General features: G+C 39.4%; 1 protein-coding gene across 1 annotated transcript in view; it reads left to right on the top strand.

The window, feature by feature from the left end:
- PHLPP1 (PH domain and leucine rich repeat protein phosphatase 1) overlaps positions 1 to 21475 on the top strand; it is a 270198-nt gene that overhangs the window by 107644 nt on the left and 141079 nt on the right. The window contains exons 2-3 of the mRNA XM_033239200.1: positions 10170 to 10366; positions 19462 to 19587. Coding sequence (XP_033095091.1) covers positions 10170 to 10366; positions 19462 to 19587 — 323 coding nt within the window. The remainder of the gene's footprint in view (positions 1 to 10169; positions 10367 to 19461; positions 19588 to 21475) is intronic.

Here is a 21475-nt window from a genome sequence, read left to right on the forward strand (position 1 = left end):
TAAGAATATATGTTATGTTTTTTGAGACAGAGTCTTGCTCTGTCACCAGGCAGGAGCGCAGTGGCACTGTCTGGGCTCACTGCAACTTCTCCCTCCAATGTTCAAGCAATTCTCCCACCTTCTACTCAAGCCTTCCGAGTAGCTGGGATTACAGGCGCATGCCACCATGCCCATCTCTACAAAAACAATTTTTTTACATTAGCCAAGCATGCTGGTGTGCACCTGTAGTCCTAGCCACTCAGGAGACTGAGGCAGAAAGATCACATGAGCCCAGGAGTTTGAGGTTACACAGAGCCATGGTTGTGCTACTGCACAGTGTGGGGTACAGACCAGGACCCTGTTTCTTAAAGCAAAAAATTATCAATTAAATTCATCATAATCATCTTGGTGACAGAAACAGCATTTGAGGAATTCCAATATCCCTTTCTGATTTAGAAAAAAAAATAACTTGGCAAGTTAGGAATAGAAGGAAACTTCCTCAGTTCGATATAGAGCATCTGTAGAAAATATAGAGCTAATAGTGTTTTATTCATTTATTTGGCTTTTTTTTTTTTTTTTTGAGACGGAGTCTTGCTCTGTTGCCTAGGCTGGAGTGCAGTGGCACGATCTTGGCACACTGCAAGCTCTGCTTCCCGGGTTTACGCCATTTTCCTGCCTCAGCCTCCTGAGTAGCTGGGACTACAGGCGCCTGCTACCATGCCCAGCTAATATTTTTTTTTGTATTTTTAATGGAGATGTGGTTTCACCGTGTTAGTCAGGATGGTCTCGATCTCCTAACCTCGTGATCCACCCGCCTCGGCCTCCCAAACTGCTGGGATTACAGGTGTGAGCCACCGTGCCTGGATGCTAATAGTGTTTTAAATGGCAAAAATTTGAATGCCTTCCACTTAAAATCAGGAAAAAGGAAAGAATGTCTGCTTTCACTGCTTCTGTTCAAGGTTGTAGTAGTGAGGTAAGCAAAATAAATAAAAGGCATCTAGATTGCAACTCTGCTTTTTTACAGAGTAGGATTTATACTACCTGGTTTCACAAGTAATTTTAAAGATTATTTTAAAGATAATTTTAAATGTACTCCAACATACAAACAGAACCAAAGACAAAAACCACATGATTATCTCAGTAGATGCAGAAAAGGCGTTTGACAAAATTCAACAGCCCTTCATGCTAAAAACTCTTAATAAATTAGGTATTGATGGGACATATCTCAAAATAATAAGAGCTATTCATCACAAACCCACAGGCAACATCACAGTGAATGGGCAAAAACTGGAAGCATTCCATATGAAAACTGGCACAAGATAGCGATGTCCTCTCTCACCACTCCTATTCAACATAGTGTTGGAAATTCTGGCCAGGGCAATCAGGCAGGAGAAAGAAATAAAGGGTATATAATTAGGAAAAGAGGAAGTCAAATTTTCCCTGTTTGCAGGTGACATGATTGTACATTTAGAAAACCCCATCATCTCAGCCCAAAATCTCTTAAGCTGATAAGCAACTTCAGCAAAGTCTCAGGATACAAAATCAATGTGCAAAAATCACAAGCATTCTTATACACCAATAACAGACAGAGAGCCAAATCATGAGTGAATTCCCATTCACAGTTGCTTCAAATGGAATAAAATACCTAGGAATCCAACTTACAAGGTATGTGAAGGACCTCTTCAAGGAGAACTACAAACCACTGCTCAGTGAAATAAAAGAGGACAGAAACAAATGGAAGAACATTCCATGCTCATGCATAGTAAGAATCAATATCATGAAAATGGCCATACTGCCCAAGGTAATTTATAGATTCAATGGCGTCCCCATCAAGCTGCCAATGACTTTCTTCACAGAATGGGAAAAAACTACTTTAAAGTTCATATGGAACCAAAAAAGAGCCCGTGTTGCCAAGACAATCCTAAGCCAAAAGAACAAAGCTGGAGGCATCACACTACCTGACTTCAAACTATACTACAAGGCTACAGTAACCAAAACAGCATGGTACTGGTGCCAAAACAGAGATATAGACCAATGGAACAGAACAGAACCCTCAGAAATAATACCATACATCTACAACCATCTGATCTTTGACAAACCTGACAAAAACAATAAATGGGGAAAGGATTCCCTATTTAATAAATGGTGCTGGGAAAACTGGCTAGCCATATGTAGAAAGCTGAAACTGGATCCCTTCCTTACACCTTATACAAAAATTAATTCAAGATGGATTAGAGACTTAAATGTTAGACCTAAAACCATAAAAACCCCAGAAGAAAACCTAGGCAATACCATTCAGGACATAGGCATGGGCAAGGACTTCATGTCTAAAACACCAAAAGCAACGGCAACAAAAGCCAAAATTGACAAATGGGATCTAATTAAACTACAGAGCTTCTGCGCAGCAAAAGAAACTACCATCAGAGTGAACAGGCAACCTACAGAATGGGAGAAAATTTTTGCAATCTACTCATCTGACAAAGGGCTAATATCCAGAACCTATAAAGAACTCAATCAAAGTTACAAAAAAAAAAACCAAACAACCCCATCAAAAAGTGGGCAAAGGATATGAACAGACACTTCTCAAAAGAAGACATTCATACAGCCAACAGACACATGAAAAAATGCTCATCGTCACTCGCCATCAGAGAGATGCAAATCAAAACCACAGTGAGATACCATCTCACACCAGTTAGAATGGCAATCATTAAAAAAATCAGGAAACAACAGGTGCTGGAGAGGATGTGGAGAAATAGGAACACTTTTACACTGTGGGTGGGACTGTAAACTAGTTCAACCATTGTGGAAAACAGTGTGGCGATTCCTCAAGGATCTAGAACTAGAAATACCGTTTGACTCAGCAATCCCATTACTGGGGATATACCCAAAGGATTATAAGTCATGCTGCTATAAAGACACATGCACCCGTATGTTTATTGCGGCACTGTTCACAATGGCAAAGTCTTGGAATCAACCCAAATGTCCATCAATGATAGACTGGATTAAGAAAATGTGGCACATGTACACCATGGAATACTGTGTAACCATAAAAAAGGATGAGTTCGTGTCCTTTGTAGGTACATGGATGCAGCTGGAAGCCATCATTCTCAGCAAACTATCACAAGAACAGAAAACCAAGTACCACATGTTCTCACTCATAGGTAGGAATTGAACAATGAGATCACTTGGACACAGGAAGGGGAGCATCACACACCGGGTCTTATTGTGGGGAGGGGGTAGTGGGGAGGGATAGCATTAGGAGACATACCTATTGTAAATGATGAGTTAATGGGTGCAGCACACCAACATAGCACATATATTCATATGTAACAAACCTGCACGTTGTGCACATGTACCCTAGAACTTAAAGTATAATAATAATAAAAAAAAGAAAGTTAAAAAGTAAGTAAGCCAGACTGGGAGAAAATATTTGCAAGTCGTATATCTGATAGAAGTCTGGGCACAGTGACTCACGCTTATAATCCCAACATGTGGGAGGCTGAAGTGGAAGCATCATTTGAGTGCAGGAATTCAAGGCCAGCATGGGCAACATAGCGAGACCCTGTCTCTACAAAAAATGGAAAAAAATTATCTGGGCATGGTGGCAGGCACTTGTAGTCCCAGCTATTCGGGAGGCTGAGGAGGGAGGATCATTTGATCCCAGGAGGAGGTTGAGACTGTAGCGAGCTATGTTTGTGCCACTGCACTCCAGCCTGGGCAACAGCAAGACTGTGTCTCAAAAAAAAAAAAAAAAAAAGTATATCTGACAGAGGATTTATGTTAGGAATATCTAAAGAACGCAACCCAATTAAAATTGAACAATAGATTTGAATAGTCACTTTGGCAAAGAAGATATGCAGATCAGAAACTTGTGAGAAGATGATTAGTCCTTAGGGGAATGCAACTTAAAACCATAGGGAGATACCACTACATATGCACTAGAATGGCTAAAAGTGTTGACTGGGGGCCAGGCGCCGTGGCTCATACCTGTAATCCCAGCACTTTGGGAGGCTGAGGCGGGTGGACCACCCAAGGTCAGCAGTTCTAGACCAGCCTGGCCAACATGGTGAAACCCTGTCTCTACTAAAAATACAAAAATTAGCCAGGCGTGGTGGCGGGTGGCTGTAATCCCAACTATTCAGGAGGCTGAGGCAGGAGAATTGCTTGAACCTGGGAGGTGGATGTTGCAGTGAGCCGAGATTATGGCATTGCACTCCAGCTGGGCGACAAGAGTAAAACTGCATCTCAAAAAAAAAAAGTTGACAGGGATGTGGAGCTTATGGAACTCTCTGCACTGCTGCTGGGGTTGTAAAATGGTACAAACAAGCCATTCCAGTCCTAGGTATTTACCCAAGAGGAATCAAAACATTTGTCTATACCAAGACTTGTACACCAGTGTTCTCCGTCAAAATAATAATAATAAAAAAAAGACTGTAAACAATTCAAATGTCCATTAGCAGATCAGTTGTTAAATTGTGATATATTCATACAAGGTAATACTACACAGCAACAAAAAATAATGAACGCTTGCAACAACATGGAAGAAAGTGACAGAAACCAGATCATAGTTGCCTGAGTGTGGGAGAAACTCTGTGGGGGTGTAGGGAGAGGGAGAAATCACAGTGGGACATGAGGAAATGGCAATGATCAATATACTCATTTTCTGGTGACGGTTTCATGTGTGTAGATACGTCATATCTTATTTTATACTTTATGTAGTTTACTGTATGTCTTTTATACATTAATAAATCTGTAAAAAAAAAGTGAAGATTTTTAAAAGGTGGATGTTTCTATCATAGAAAGCATTTTGCAAAAACCATTCATGACACTAGAAAAGTACTTCACAAAACAATGACTTTTTGGCTCTGAAAAAAATGACAGGGTCTTACTCTGAAAATAAATGTTTAAACCATTCAGGATGTAAAACAACCACAACAAAGGCACACGAAGTACGTTGCTTCCGTTTTCTTAAAGTTTTCCTTATAATGGACCACCCCCACCCCCCATTATTTTTAACAGTGGTCAAATGAGCCAATGTGTACTTTCTCTTTTTTTTTTTTGAGACAGACTTTCGCTCTGTCACCTGGGCTGGAGTGCAGTGGCACAACCTCAGCTCACTGCAACCTCCGCCTCCTGCGTTCAAGTGATTCTCCTGCCTCAGCCTCCAGACTAGCTGGGTCTACAGGCGCCCGCCACCATGCCTGGATAATTTTTCTATTTTTAGTAGAGACAGAGTTTTGCCATCTTGGCCAGGCTGGTCTCGAACTCCTGACCTCAAGTGATCTACCCACGTCATCCTCCCAAAGTGCTGAGATTACAGGCATGAACCACTGTGTCCAGCCCAGTGTGTACTTTCCAAAATAATGTTTTACTTTTTGGTTAAGATGTTAGTTTTGGCTTTCTGATGTAAAATTGTAAATACTTTAAAAACCAGTGTATGTATACAGATATATTAATATCTTTTCTATAAAGTATATATATATAATATATGCTTATATATTTATATATTTACATATTTTATATAATATATATTTATATATTCATATTATGTATATATATTTTTTAAAGACAAGGTCTTACTCCATCTCCCAGGCTCTGGAGTGCAGTGGCACAATCATAGTGCACTGCACCCTTGACCTCCTGGGCGCAAGCAGTCCTCACACCTGTACTTCCTGATTAGCTGGGACTACAGGTGCCTGCCACCACTCCTAGTTAATTTTTTTATGGAGACGGGGTTTCACTGTGTTGCCCAGGCTGGTCTTGAACTCCTGGGCTCAAGCAGTCTTCCCCCTTTGGCCTTTTAAAGTGCTGAGATTACAGGCATAAACCATTGCACCCAGCCCAGATACATTTTTAATTATAGTGATTACAGTAGACCTATCACTATAATACTCAGTGAGCTTTTTTTATTGGAAAAAATGTCTGTCGAGGTAAATATTATCTGTCTAAATAGTTTGCTAGATGGACTAGGCCTCCTGAGATAGGTAAACTATGTGAAGGAAGAGATAAGAAAGATCAAAGACAAAGTAATAAGCCAATTAAAGTAGAAATAATTTTGTAAGAATAAATTTGGCTATAGGAGAAATTAATTTTAACCCACCCCTTCCTCATGTTTGGAATGTGATTTAAGGAAATGGGAATAGGCTCTTGTTACTGAGTGATTTCACCATCCTTTATTCTCGTGGGTATGGTCAAATAAATCTATTACAGTTATCTGCCAAATCTGATGTCTGTGCATATTAAAGTTGTTTTTTTTTTTGTTTTTTTTTTCTGGAGGTCCATTGCTTTCATCGTATTTTTAAGGTAGTTTTATATGACGTGAAAAGGTTGAACTAGCTTACTTACGGAGATGACAATTAAAATCCTGAATTCATGAATGTGAGGAATACATTTGTTAGAAAATAAACTGACCTTGGGGAATGACTTATTTTATTATTTTAGATTTATGGTCACAAAATATAACCATCTATTTGTGGTTGCTGAAATGTAGGTCTCAGGCCTTGGCTACCAGTGTTTCAAATCTAGGGCTGTGGTAGTAGACAGAAATCTAAGTGATACTAATATATATGATCCTTGGACTACATTTTTAGAGATTTTGCTTTATATGGTTTTTGGACTACGTTTTTAGAGATTTTGCTTTAAGCAATTTGACGCAGAGAACATTTTCTTGATACCTCTAGCATCTAGCATACTGGATTATAAGACATTTCATGCTCTGTTTTGCCCCCTCTTTAAAAAACAGTTTTACTGTGTGAAATAAGAACTGTCATTTTGGTGTGGGAGAGGAGCTTTGAGTATGTAAGCAAGATCCAGAGGCCGTCTGGGCACGGTGGCTCACACATATAATCCCAGCACTTTGGGAGGCCGAGGTGGGTGGATCACGAGGTCAGGAGTTTGAGACCAGCCTGGCCAATATGGGGAAACCCTGTCTGTGTTAAAAATACAAAAATTAGCCAGGCATGGTGGCATTTGTTTGTAGTCCGAAGTGCTTGGAGGCTGAGGCAGAAGAATCAATTGAACCTGGGAGGCGGAGGTTGCAGTGAGCCGAAATCATGCCACTGCACTCTAGCCTGGGTGACAGAGTGAGACTCTGTCTAAAAAATAAATAAATAAATAAATAAATACATAAATAAAATAAAATAAAATAAAATAATCCAGAGGCCCTAGTTTGATTCTTTAGCATTGTGCTGTAATTTTCTACAAGTGGGCCATGCCTGGTTTTTAAATAGACTAGTATATATCACCTTACCTACCATGTGCCAAGTGCGTAAGTAAAAGAGGAAGTATATGAATATGTTTTCAAATCACTCTCTGTTGTCGTATTTCTGTCTCAGCTTGAAATGTTTGCTTTTGCTGTCTGTTTTTCCTCCTGGATCATGTAAAAATGCCTTAAGCCTGTAGGGAATTAGAGTAACATTTCTAAAGTGAAAGTTACAACTGACCCAGCTTTAAACTGGCAGACATGAATTACTTTGGTATTGTCAGTGTTTATTAGAGCATAGGGCAACTGGAATTCCTCTGAGTTGAGAATTTTGAGAATTGGCAGGAAGAGCAAAAATAATTCCTTATGTCATAGAACAAGGAAGTCTGATAAAAAGGAGGGTGCACCTGGGTAATTGTCTAGGTATCTATTACCTCATTCATCTCCATATTCCCCAGGACCCACTTAGTACACAGCCACGTCCTAAGGATGTGTCTGATCTGGGACACCCAGGGAGAGGACAGACAATAGGGATATTGAAATTCATTCAGAGCGAGACCAGAGGGATTTGATTCAGACTGGGATGTTCAGGGTTTTCCAAGGACAGGCTGATCTGACTCTCGGGCTCCAGGACAATTTGGAACTCTTGGGAATTTTTCTGACTAGGGAATAAAGAGCCAGAATCTACTGATGTATCCATACTCTTCTGTTAAAGATCCCTTCTGGCCTTTGTCCAGTCTGTCTGGTGGTTTGCTCTGGGGCTTTCTGTAGGATGTAGGATGTATATGGAGTTGGAGAATTGAAAGGCCAGCCCTTATGTATGCCTGTTCTCTTTTTTTCCAGTCTCTGGTTCTTCATAGAACTGCATAAATTTGACAGGTTAACAAGTATTCTTGAAGCCACTCTCTGATGGACTGAATAAAATGCCTACTTCTTTGCATTTATTGTGTGTGTGTGTGTGTGTGTGTGTGTGTGTGTGTATAGATCAGATCAGATCCCTTTTTAGCATTCGTTTATTATGTCAAGGAAATTGGATTTTGGAAACCCAGTAACCTATTGTCCATTGTTTTTAGTCCTTCATTTGCTTTTCATTTTTATTATTCTTTGTCTTTTCTTCTCTCTTCTTCCCCCCAGGAAGAGAGTCTGTCATATAGTAAGGAGCTCTTAGATTGGAAACCCAGGCATCTTCCTCTTTAGGTATAAATGAGCTTGTGCAGAATGGGACATGTGAATCACTGTGTCTGATCCATCATTGGCAGCCCTTGGCTTGTCACATCTCACAACTGTTTTGAATAGTCTTCTGGGCTCCCTACTTATTTGTGGGAAAACTAACATGTGGTAGACAAACAATACAGTACCTTTCCAGTGAGAGCTCTAACAGTGTAGCTGTTTGCTGGGCACCTGGTTCAAGTAGCTGAATCACTGTTACTCTTCATCCTGGCCTAGCCTCAGCAAAATTTTGTAGTGTGAAGTATTTATTTTATAAAACATTTTGATTTATGGGAGAAAGAAGAAGTGAAATTCAAACCTGTGGCTTATTTCCTAACATCTGTGCCCAAAGTATGTATTGGGAAGGTTCAGATACTCTTTGGAGTTTCTTGTTATTTATTTTTAGAGCTGTTGTTCTTCCTGTTCCCTGTCTAATAAGTATTAGACATGTATCAAAACCACTTGGTATTTATGCTGATTTTTAATATTAATAAGAATGTAATTTATCTTGAACCTATTTCTCTTGCTAGCCCTTGGCAACTAGTCCAACTTCTAAATAAATATGTTATTCCTGACTGGGGTCCTACTATAGTACATATATCTCTTATTAACTTATCTCTGGGCAGAGGCTTTGGTACTGTTTGAAATTATCTATTCAGTATCTAGAAATGCGGAAATACTTTTCTGGTTGCTTATATGACTCTATCACTATGTTTGTATCAATCACAGTAGTTCTCCCATTAAATTGATAGGACTTGCCTGACTAATTCTGCCAAATTCATTTCCATTTGGGAAGTAAAGACTCTTCAGACCTTTCTCAGATCTCTTTCAGCCTTTTAGCCTCATTTCTTATTTCTGTGTTTCTGTGCTCATTACCATGAGTCATAAGTATTGTAGGACCCATTCTTCATGGATTGCTGGGATAGTACTTCTAATAGGAAATCATCATGTTTTTTAAGAAAAATATTTCCTTTCTAATGTTTCCTTTACAGTAAATACACATTGAATATCTGTAGAAGGAAAAATATCCGCAGTTAATTTTATTAAACTGATTAGTTTTATTAAATGTAAGATGTTGGATGTTATTTTCCTATCTCAGGCTGTAATACTTTCTTCTTAGTGTATTTAAATAACTCTATCCATTCGTAAACATTGTGAAGTCTTTTCAAACATAAAATTAAATTGTGAAAGATAAGCAAGAAAATCAAACTCCAACCCAGGGGCGGTGGCTCATGCCTGTAATCCCAGCACTTTGGGAGGCTGAGGTGGGCAGATCTCCTGAGGTCAGGAGTTCGAGATCAGCCTGACCAACATGGTGAAACCCCATCTCTACTAAAAATACAAAAAAAATTAGCCATGCCTGGTGGCCGGCACCTGTAGACCAGCTACACGGGAGGCTGAGGCAGGAGAATTGCTTGAACCTAGGAGGCGGAGGTTGCAGTGAGTTGAGATCGCACCCCTGCACTCAAGCCTGGGCGACAGTGAGACTCCATCTCAAATAAAAAAGAAAAGAAAACTCCAGTTAAAACAGAGAGTTAAGATGGTGTTTTCCTAGGATTTTATGGAAAAGGCTGTTCACTTAATATTAAGTGTACATGTGGAGATGTAGTTCTTACCATAATTCCATTGCAACAGTTGTCATCTCAATTATAAATTAGATTGAATTTTTAATTTTCCCTTGAATTATTCCCTTGTTGTCCAGTTCTTATATCTGGTATGCAGATGAGTAGGAAAAGCTTCCATTTTAAAAGAATAACATGTTTGCTTGTGTTTATTTCAGGAAAACCTCACAGCACGGGTAGCTCTGAACGGATTCAGCTCTCAGGAATGTATAATGTCCGTAAAGGCAAAATGCAGTTGCCAGTGAACAGATGGACAAGACGCCAAGTCATCCTGTGTGGGACCTGCCTGATAGTATCATCTGTGAAAGACAGCTTGACCGGAAAGATGCATGTTCTGCCACTGATTGGTGGAAAAGTAAGTTAGTTAGTTAGTTTGTTTGTTTATTTATTTATTTTTTGAGTCGGAGTCTTGCTCTGTTGCCCAGGCTTGAGTGTAGTGGCATGGTCTCAGCTCACTGCAACCTCTGCCTCCTGAGTTCAAGCCATACTCCTGCCTCAGCCAGGATTACAGGCATGCACCACCACACCTGGCTAATTTTTGTATTTTCAGTAGAAACGGGGTTTCACCATGTTGGCCAGGCTGGTCTCGAACTCCTGACCTCAAGTGATCTGCCCGCCTCGGTCTCCCAAAGTGCTGGGATTACAGGTGTGAGCCACCACGCCAGGCCGAAAAGTAAGTTTAAAACAAGCAAAATACTAACAAGTTTCCCAGCATCAGTAAGGACCTTACTTTAAGCCATTTCTGTGATGTGGGGTAGATGATTTTTGACTCATCTGAGGTCTTATTCAATTCCTGTTGTGGATGTTGTCGGTTGGTGGAACTGTGGAGAAAAAACAGTGCCATTGGCTCATGTGAGGCCTTGATGATCATTGCTTCATTAGTTATGTGCATTGTACCTACTGGACAGAAAATAGGTAGAATTTCATTGTCATATTTCAGAGTTTAGATGACAAATTGATTACTTATGAGTTGGTATCTTAAGCATACATTTTCTAGTAGAGTATACTGATCCTTAAATTTCTGAATTTAGAGACATTGACCCCTGCTGAAGATTTGAGTCTATAGTGCTTAAGTATTTGACCACATTTTCCCCTATCTGTGTTTAGTGACCAGTGGGGTTAGCATTTTTAGTTGATTAAGTGCCTAGTTATAAATTTTGAATCTTAAATGTTTCTCATTTTGGAGAAAATGTGATGCAACTGATATATTTTTGACATTATTGGTTTCTTTGCTTTGGGTATGTTAATTATTTTATTGCTGTTATTTATAAAATAGAACCAGATTGCTTGGGAAAATGTTATATTCTTTTCTTTGTCAGAGTTATTAATGAAGTCCCAAGCATTGGTAAGGGTAGCATCACCATAGTTAGATGTCATATTTCTTGATTTTTAAGTAATATAATATGTTAATAAATGAAAATTAGGATTTGGATGAGAAAATGATTCATTGGACATTGGGGGCACATTAAACAAATACTTTCTTTTTCTTTTTTCCTTTTTTTTATTTTATTTTTTTGAGATGAAGTCTTGCTCTGTTTCCCAGGCTGGAGTGTAGTGGCACGATCCCAGATCACTGCAACCTCTGCCTCCCAGGTTCAAGTGATTCTCCTGCCTCAGCCTCCCAAGTAGCTGGGACTACAGGCGCGTGACCCCACATCCAGCTAATTTTCTGTATTTTTAGTAGAGACGGGGTTTCACCGGGTTAGCCAGGATGGTCTTGATTTCCTGACCTCATGATTCACCCGCTTTGGCCTCCCAAAGTGCCAAGATGACAGGTGTGAGCCACTGTTCCTGGCCTAAGTAAACCATTTGTTAATTGGCAAATGTCTAAATGTCTGATCTGTTTCAAGGGTTATAAGTGAAGGAAGTAAGACCAGATGTGTATGGTAATAAATGGTTTTGTTGTTCACTGCTGTGTAGCAAGCACATTCTTGTAGTCTTTCCTTATGAATAAATAGCCTATGTTAGTTTTTTCCTCTCTATTCTAGTTTTAAGAAGGCTAATACTTGATCATTTTCAAAAAGAGGTTTTGGTCAGGCTGTGCAAGGTACATTTAGATCGATTTTAGTCGTTCATTTTGAATCCACTGCTGCTTAACTTTTGTCGGAGCATTGAAAAGTTAGTGACTTAAGATTTTGCCCTATGGATAGATGGATTACTGAAAAAAATAATCATCTGTATTACCACCATAGGTTATTAAAAATGCATATTTAATGTTTGATGCTTTGTTGGGTCAACAGTCTCTCTCTTCTCTATGATGTTGGGTGTTTGCATAGGCACATCTTTTTTTTTTTTTTTTTTTGAGACGGAGTCTTGCTCTGCCGCCCAGGCTGGAGTGCAGTGGCCGGCTCTCAGCTCACTGCAAGCTCCGCCTCCCGGGTTCACGCCATTCTCCTGTCTCAGCCTCCCGAGTAGCTGGGACTACAGGCGCCCGCCTCGTCGCCCGGCTAGTTTTTTGTATTTTTTAGTAGAGACGGGGTTTCACCGTATTAGCCAGGATGGTCTCGATCTCCTGACCTCGTGATCCGCCCGTCTCGGCCTCCCAAAGTGCTTGGATTACAGGCTTGAGCCACCGCGCCCGGCTAGGCACATCTAATGTAACTATTTATTCAGTATCCTCTTTGGGGAAGGCACTGTGCCTGGCACTCCAGAAATACTAACATAGCTAAGTAACCCCCCGCCTTTGAATAGCTTATAATTTTGTATCAGAAGATGAAGCAGGCGCAATGATATCTGTTGTAAGAAAGGTGCAGAAAAGTACTGTGGGGGATTAATGCAAGGAGTGATTACATTTTGTCGGGTAAGAAGGAATTTTGTGATGAAAGAGGTAGCAATTATGATGGAATTCGAAGGATGAAAAGTCTTTTGACATGTGAAGGAGATGGTCAGAAGATTTTTATGCTCATAGAGGCAGAGGCAGGAAAGCACATGGAATGTTCAGATAAGGTCAGCAGATCCGGTTATAATTAGCATTTTCATTCTGTACTAGAGACTTGTCCCGTTTCCCAGGCCTATTACTGGATGGACTTCTACCATTGAGTGAATTGAAAGTTAATAGCTTCCTCTTTTCACAAGCAAAACTTGTAAAACCTGTTTTACACTATGCCTTTAAAAAATAGTTGACTACATTGAAAAACTGAGTCTTTAATATCTGTTGACTGAGTTAGGGAAAAATAATTGATTTCTTGCAGTTTGAGCTTTCATTAATTTTTGTCTGTTTTTTTTAATCCTGTTCTGTTGTCAGAGAAAAACTGAGAGTAAAAATGAAAGGAGTTTTATTTTTTCTTTTTAATTTAGATATAGAAGAGCTATAGATTTAGAAATAAGGAATGAGATAGATTAGTCATAACCTAGTTATAATTGCTATGGTTTCATACCACTTGAGCGTGGTCATTACTTTACATATATGGCTTTGTTGTTAAATAAAACTCTCAAAATTTGATTATTGAAAGAGTATTTAATAGATACATTTATATTATGTGGTTTTAATGTTATATTTAACTTGTCCTATAGAATTTAACATAGATTTTTAAATAATGTATTATTATTATTTTTTTTGAAAGACAGTCTTGCTTTGTTGCCCAGGCTGGAGTGCAGTGGTGCGATCTTGGCTCACTGCAACCTCCGCCTCCCAGGTTCAAGCGATTCTCCTGCCTCAGCCTCTTGAGTTGCTGGGACTGCTGGTGCATACCACCATGCCTGGCTAATTTTTGTACTTTTAGTAGGGACGGGGTTTCACCATGTTGGCCAGGCTGGTCTCTAACTCCTGACCTCAAGTGATCCGCCCACCTCGGCCTCCCAAAGTGCTGGGACTATAGGCGTGAACCACCCTGCCTGGCCAGATAATATTGTACTTTAATTAATATTTGTTAAATTATGAAGTATAATAAATTGAAGAATTGTTAATCACTACTGAATGTAGGAACTGTAGCGATATCAATACCAGTGTTTCTTCTACCTGTGTTCTCTTTACATGTCTCATTGCCTCCCCTAGCCCTAGAAGGATTCACTGTCCTAGAATGTGTATTCATCATTTTTTCCTTTCTTGAAATAAGTTTTACCATGTATCTATATTTTGCTTGTTTTTGGTGTGTATAAAAGTGATAAATTGCTGTGGTCTTCTGTAATTGATTTTATTCACTTAATACAGTGTTTCATAATAAGATTACATGTTACTTATGTGGTTTTCATTTCTCTATAATGTCTACTCTAAACATTCCACAATTTTCATAATTTCTTAAGTAATTTTCCTGCTGATGGACATTTGGGTTGCTTTCAGTTTGTTGCTGTTATAAACAATGTTGCTGCTATAGTCTTATGTTGATATGCCACCTGGTACGCAAGTACTTTTTCTAAGACAGTAGTTTCCAAGTGGAGTTACTATGCTGGAGGGACATTTGGTTATATGTAGGAATGTTTGATGGTCAGCTGATTGAACAGTGAACATATCAGTTAATATAAGCTTAAATAATGCCATGGTAACACCCCTCTTTTCCCCCCAATCTTAGTGACTGGTCATAACAGTTATTTCTCATATTATGTGTCTGTTGTGGGTTGGTGGGTTTGGGGTGTGGGAGTTTCCTTTGTCACACGGTTGTTCAGGGACCCAGCCTGATGAAGTCTTGGCTCTTTTATACTTCCCTTTGTTGCTTTGGCAAGGGAAGAGGTAACTGGAGCATCATTCATGGGCTTTGTATGTTTAGATGCAGAAGTGACACATGCCACTTCTCTCCGTGGCTCTTTGGCCAGAACTAGTCACATCACTCCACCTTAATTGCAAGGGGTCTGAGAAATGTGGAGAAGTAGATAGAGTGATTGGTGAATAACATTATCTTTGCTGCAGGGGACACTCTTGGCATTTAAAGGCAGAGGCAGAGAGATTAAAATATGCAGAGTATTAGAGAGTTCTGCACAGGGGACAATGAAGAACTATTCAATCCACAATTCCTATAATGACCTCCTTGAGAAATACTACTATTGGGTATACACTTTGGAGCACAGTTACTGGGCTTTGGGACATACACATTTACTTTCTAAGATGATACCAAGTTGTTTTTCAAGGTCGATGTACCATTTTGCATTCACATCAGTGTACAAGTGTTTTTTCTCCACATACACTTTACTGCTGTATTCCCCCATTAAACCATCACTGCAACCAAGATAGTGACCATGTTCATTATTCCCAGAAGTTTCCTGGTGTCCCTTTGTTCTCTTTTCCTCCCACCCTTTTATTCTCCTTTCCTCCCACCCTTTCGCACTCCTCTCCATCCCTAGGAAACCTTTTGCTTGATATCTGTCAATTTGTTTACATAGCATTTTTAAAAATTGTATTTTCTGTTTGGTTTATAGAAACAGAGTTGGTTTTTGAGTATTGATCTTGAGTATTGATTTATAATCTTGCTAAATTTTCTGGTTTATTCTAATATGCCTATAGGTTTTTTTGTTTACTGTATAGCTAATCATATAATATTCAAATGATGACAAGTTTCTTCCTTTTTTTTGTCTTACTGTTATGGGTAGGAATATCTAGTTTGAATAGAAACAGTAAATACTTACTTGTTTTATCAATGATCTTTTTTTTTCTTTTTTTTCCTTTTTTTTTTTTTTTGAGACAGAGTCTCTCTCTGTCACCCAGGCTGGAGTGCAGTGGTACATTCTCGGTTCACTGCAACCTCTGCCTCCCGGGTTTAAGCCATTCTCCTGCCTCAGCCTCCCAAGTAGCTGGTACTACAGGCGCCTGCCACCACACCCAGCTAATTTTTGTATTTTTAGTAGAGTCTGGGTTTCATCATGTTGGCCAAGCTGGTCTCGAACTCCTGACCTCAGGTGACCTGCCTGCCTTGGCTTCCCAAAAGTGCTGGGATTACAGGTGTGAGTCACTGCACCTGGCTCCTTGTCAATGATCTTGAGAGTGATATCTCATCATTAACATTGAAGTTTGCTTTAGATGTTTGATAAATACCCTTGGTCAATTTAAGTGAGTTGTTATTTTCTGAGTTTGCTGAGAATTTTTATCCTTCATTTCAGCCTGAATGAAGTTACTAACAGCTTTTTCTGCAACTGTGGGGATAATAGTATGGGTGTCTTTAATCCATTAATGTGGTTAATTGTTTTGTAGTTCTAATTATGTTAAACTGTCTTTCTTTATCTGAGGTAAATTCAACTGGTTCTTTTTTTTTCTTTTTTTTGACGGAGTCTTGTTGTATTGCCCAGGCTGGAGCACACTGGCACAACATCAGCTCACTGCATCCTCTACCTCTCAGGTTCAAGCGATTCTCCTGCCTCAGCCTCCTGAGTACCTGGGATTACAGGCACGCACCACCACATCTGACTAATTTTTATATTTTTAGTAGAGGTGGGGTTTCACCATGTTGGCCAGGCTGGTCTCAAACTCCTGACCGCAAATGATTCGCCTGCCTCAGCCTTCCAAAGTATTGGGATTATAGGGGTGAGCCACCGTGCCCGGCCTTGTTCCTGATGTATATATATTTTTAAGTTGCTGGGTTTTCTAAAATAAATAAATAAATTAATTAATTAAAAGGCTGGGCATGGTGGTTCATGCCTGTAATCCCAGCACTTGGGAGGCTGAGGCGGGTGGATCACGAGGTCAGGAGTTCAAGACCAGCCTGGCCAAGATGGTAAAACCCTGCCTCTACTAAAATTACAAAAATTGCTTGCCACAGTGGCAGGTGCCTGTAATCCCAGCTACTTGGGAGGCTGAGGCAGGATAATCGCTTGAACCCGGGAGGCAGAAGTTGCAATGAGCTGAGATCACACCACTGCACTCCAGCCTGGGCAATAGAGCAAGACTCCATCTAAAATAAATAAATAAATAAAAATAAATTATTGGATTTTGATGCAACATTTTGTTCAAGATAAATCTTTATGACTGTGGTTACCTGTAAGTTTCCTTTCTGTTACTGTTCTCATGTGGGTCTTGGTTATACTATCCTCATAAAATGGGTTGGGGTGTTTTCCTTCATCATTTGTTGGCTGGATGAGTTTGCATGAGTTTGGGTTGATCTGTTTTTTGAAACTTTGGTAAAACTTACCTGTAAAGCCATATGGGCCTGATATTTTTTTGAGACATTAAAAAAAAAAAAAAAAAACTTCCTGTATTTTAAATGGTTATATAGGGGCCAGGCATGGCTCATGCCTGTAATCCCAGTACTTTGGGAGGCCAAGGCTGTAATCCCAGCTACTCAGGAGGTTGAGGTAGGAGCATTGCTTGAACCCGGAAGGTGGAGGTTGCAGTGAGCCAGGATTGCATCACTGCACTCCAGCCTGGGCAAGCAGTGAAATTCTGTCTCAAAACAAAACAAAAAAAATTGTGGGACTAATTTTTTGTTTTGTTTTATTAACACTGGATTTCACTCTGTTGTCCAGGGTGGAGTGCAGTGGTGGTTACTCCTCAGTATAGCCTCGGCCTCCTCAGGCTTGGGCAATTTTCCCACTTTAGCCTTCTGAGTAGGACTACAAAGGATTACAAAGTGTGCACTGCCACACCCAGCTAACTTTTGTTTTTCTGTTTTTTTTGTATATATAAGGTTTTGCCATGTTGCACAGGCTTATCTCCAACTCCTGGGCTCAAGCGATCTGCCCCTCTGAGTCTTCCAAAGTGCTGGAATTACAAGCGTGAGCCTGCACCTGGCTGATAGGACTATTTAGGCTTTTGTTTTTTCTTTATTTAGTACTATTGGTAAAACATAATTTTTCTAAGAATTTGTCACAAAATTGTTCATAATATTCTCTTTTTAATCTCTGGCGAATCTGTAGCTGTGTCTCCCTTTTCATTGTTAATATTATTTATAAGTGTCTGCTCTCTTTTTCCTGCCAGAGGATGGATCATTTTTTCTTGCCAGAGGATTTATCAATTGTACTAGTTTTCTCGAAGAATCAGTATTTTGCTTTGTTAATGTTTTCTCTTACATGTTTGGTATTCATTGCACCATTTGCTATTTTATCATAGCCTTCATTCAGTTTTGGATTTATTCAGTTTGGAGGTTTGATTTTTTTTTTTTTTCTACCAAGTTCTTTTTTTTTTTTTTTTGAGACAGAGTCTTGCTCTGTTGCCCAGGCCGGATCTCAGCTCACTGCAACCTCTGCCTCCTGGGTTTTTTTTTTTGAGACAGAGTCTTGCTGTCCCCCAGGCTGGAGTGCAGTGGCGCGATCTCGGCTCACTACAAGCTCCGCCTCCCGCGTTCACGCCATTCTCCTGCCTGAGCCTCCTGAGTAGCTGGGACTACAGGCGCCCGCCACTGCGTCCGGCTAATTTTTTGTATTTTTAGTAGAGACGAAGTTTCACCGTGTTAGCCAGGATGGTCTCGATCTCCTGACCTCGTGATCTGCCCACCTCGGCCTCCCAAAGTGCTGGGATTACAGGCGTGAGCCACCGCGCGCAGCCTACCTCCTGGGTTTAAGCGATCCTCCCACCTCAGCCTCCCTAGTAGCTGGGACTACAGTCGCCCACCACCGCTCCCAGCTGTAAGATTTTTTTTGTATTTTTAGTAGAGAGGGGTTTCACCATGTTGGCCAGGCTGATCTGGAACTCCTGACCTCAGGTGATCCATCTGCCTCAGCCTCCCAAAGTGCTGGGATTATAGGCGTGAGCCAACTCGCCTGGGCTTCCTTCCAAGTTCTTAAGGTGCATGCCGGTCAAATTAATGTTCTACCTTCTTTTCCAATATAAGTATCAAAAGATACATGAGTTCAACTGAAAAAAAAATATATATATATATATATAAATTTCCCTTGATATATCTCCTTTTATTGCAACGTGTAGATTTTGATATGTGGTTTTTCTGTAATTGTTTAGTTCTAAGAGTTTTAAAACTTTGGTTGTAATTTCTCCTTTCACCTGTGAGTTGTTTAGAAGTTTGTTATTAAGTTTCCAAACATAGAAGTTTGTATAATGTTACTTTTTGTGTGTATTTTTCCCCTTGTGAAGAACTTACAAGGAGTGGAAATTTGATTTGACTGTATTTCACTGCATCATTAGGACTTGAAAGTTCTCATGGTAGGGTTTTATTTCAGGTTAATTTCAGTTTAACAGTAATGTTTTCAATACTTATTTAACATGCTTGAAGACTTCTTAAGTAAAAATTCCTACGTAAAATCTTAAGTAAAATTTCTAAGAGGAAGTAAGAACCCCAGCCACCCTATTGTTAGGTTAGAAGAATAAGAAAGGGAGTCTGGACTAATTTTAAACAGGAAGAGGAGAATTTCACTGTGGTGGGGAACTATAGTAAAGATAAAACTCCTCTTTTTTTTGGTTTCCTTGTAATTCAAATTGGGCGATCATATGCAGGAACTTAGTTCTCAGTAATGAGTAACGTATATAGGGAAAGATGCAAATATATGCAGGCTCCTTGATCAGAGACATAGTTAGAGAAATACGTCAGTGGTTCTGCTGTCTGACTTATTTCTGCTTCTCTCTGTTTGCTTTTATAGGTAGAAGAAGTGAAAAAGCACCAACACTGTTTAGCATTTAGCTCCTCTGGACCCCAAAGCCAGACTTACTACATTTGCTTTGATACTTTCACAGAATACTTAAGGTGGCTGCGACAAGTCTCCAAGGTAAGCAAGCATTTAACCCAGGAATCAACTCAGCTTCTAGCTAGCTGCAAAGTTCCTTTCTGCTTTAGCCGGGTCTAAAATATAGTTAGTTACACACACTTTTTTTTTTTTCCCCCAGATACTGCCAGTAATTAGCAATTTTTAGTTTTTTAAAAACTAATTTTGCCTGAAAAGTGGCTTTTTAAAAATTGTTTTTTGCCCAGTTTTGTTTATACTTAAAAATAAATTGGTCTGTAGATTGGCATTACTCTCTTAATGTTGTAGATAAAAAACATGAGATTGAGAATATTTGAGGGACTGGCCCAGGCTAAGACAACTGTAAAACCACAAAATACCCAGAGAATTGCTACAAATTTCCCTTCTTTCTCTGACTGTTTTTTCATATAAATAGTCCAATATTATACCATCTCCCCTTCACCTTTATTCTGCCTTTTCAGTGATTTAATTTTTTTATCTTATTTTGGCCATTATATTCCTCTGATTTAATAAGATCACCCTGTCCCATGAAATAATATATAGTACTTTTGACCAGGCACACTGGCTCAATCCTGTAATCCCAGCACTTTGGAAGGCTGAGACAGGCGGATCACTTGAGTTCAGGAGTTCAAGACCAGCCTGGCCAAAATGGTGAAACCCTGTCTCTACTAAAAATACAAAAAAATTAGCCGGGTATGATGGTACGCACCTGTAGTCACAGATCATGGGGAGGCTGAGGCATGAGAATGAGGCATGAGAAAGGTGGAGGTTGCAATGAGCCGAGATCGCACCATTACACTACAGCCTGGGTGACAGAGCGAGACTCCGAATTAAAAAAATATATAATATATAATATAATATTATTTTATGATTTATAATATAATTATGTATTATATATTATATATTATGTACATTACATAATATATTGTATATTATAATTATATAGTAGATAATTATAATTGTATAATTATATATATAGTAGATGCAGATTTTATATATAGTAATGCCTAGTAAATGCAGGTGTTCATTACAGTACTTTTCCCTTCTCCAATTTTAAAAAACAGATATATGTTTCAAAAATGTTATATAATAATTATATATAGTTACATATAATTATATAATATCTAGTACTTTTGTGTTTAATGTAAACCAGAGTAACATTATAAATAAGACAAATAAATGGTGATATTTCAGGTAACCTGTGTAAGAATGTTTTTATATCTCATTTAGAGAATTATGTGTAAAATAATGGGGTGGATTGCAGTCCTTAGTGCCTTGGTTTGGGTGTTGTTTTTGAAATGATGAAATCTCTCTAGGGTCCCAGGAGCATTACAATGGAATATGCTTTCATATTTTTGAATTGATAATTTAACTTGTTCTCTTAGTTCAGTGTGATTCAGATTGCTGTGTGATGTAATTATTTGTCAAGTGAATGAGTAAGGAAATAACTTTGGAAAACAGTTAAGAGAAAATCAGAGAACAGTATCTAGAAAATCATTTTGAAATACTGGCCATATTTGAATTACCAGGTAAAAACCGTTGCCTGATGATGAAATATCATTTAGGAGAATTGGTTTTTCTTCCTTTTAGAGAAGAAACAGTGGGTAGAGAGTTTCGGTTGATAGGGCTTAGAAAATTCTCTCAACCGGCCGGGCGCGGTGGCTCAAGCCTGTAATCCCAGCACTTTGGGAGGCCGAGACGGGCGGATCACGAGGTCAGGAGATCGAGACCATCCTGGCTAACACGGTGAAACCCCGTCTCTACTAAAAAAAAAAAAAAAAAAAACTAGCCGGGCGAGGTGGCGGGCGCCTGTAGTCCCAGCTACTCAGGAGGCTGAGGCAGGAGAATGGCATAAACCCGGGAGGCGGAGCTTGCAGTGAGCTGAGATCTGGCCACTGCACTCCAGCCTGGG

This window comes from Trachypithecus francoisi, unplaced genomic scaffold, assembly GCF_009764315.1.
Source record: "Trachypithecus francoisi isolate TF-2019V2 unplaced genomic scaffold, Tfra_2.0 Contig01474, whole genome shotgun sequence".
Classification (NCBI taxonomy): domain Eukaryota; kingdom Metazoa; phylum Chordata; class Mammalia; order Primates; family Cercopithecidae; genus Trachypithecus; species Trachypithecus francoisi.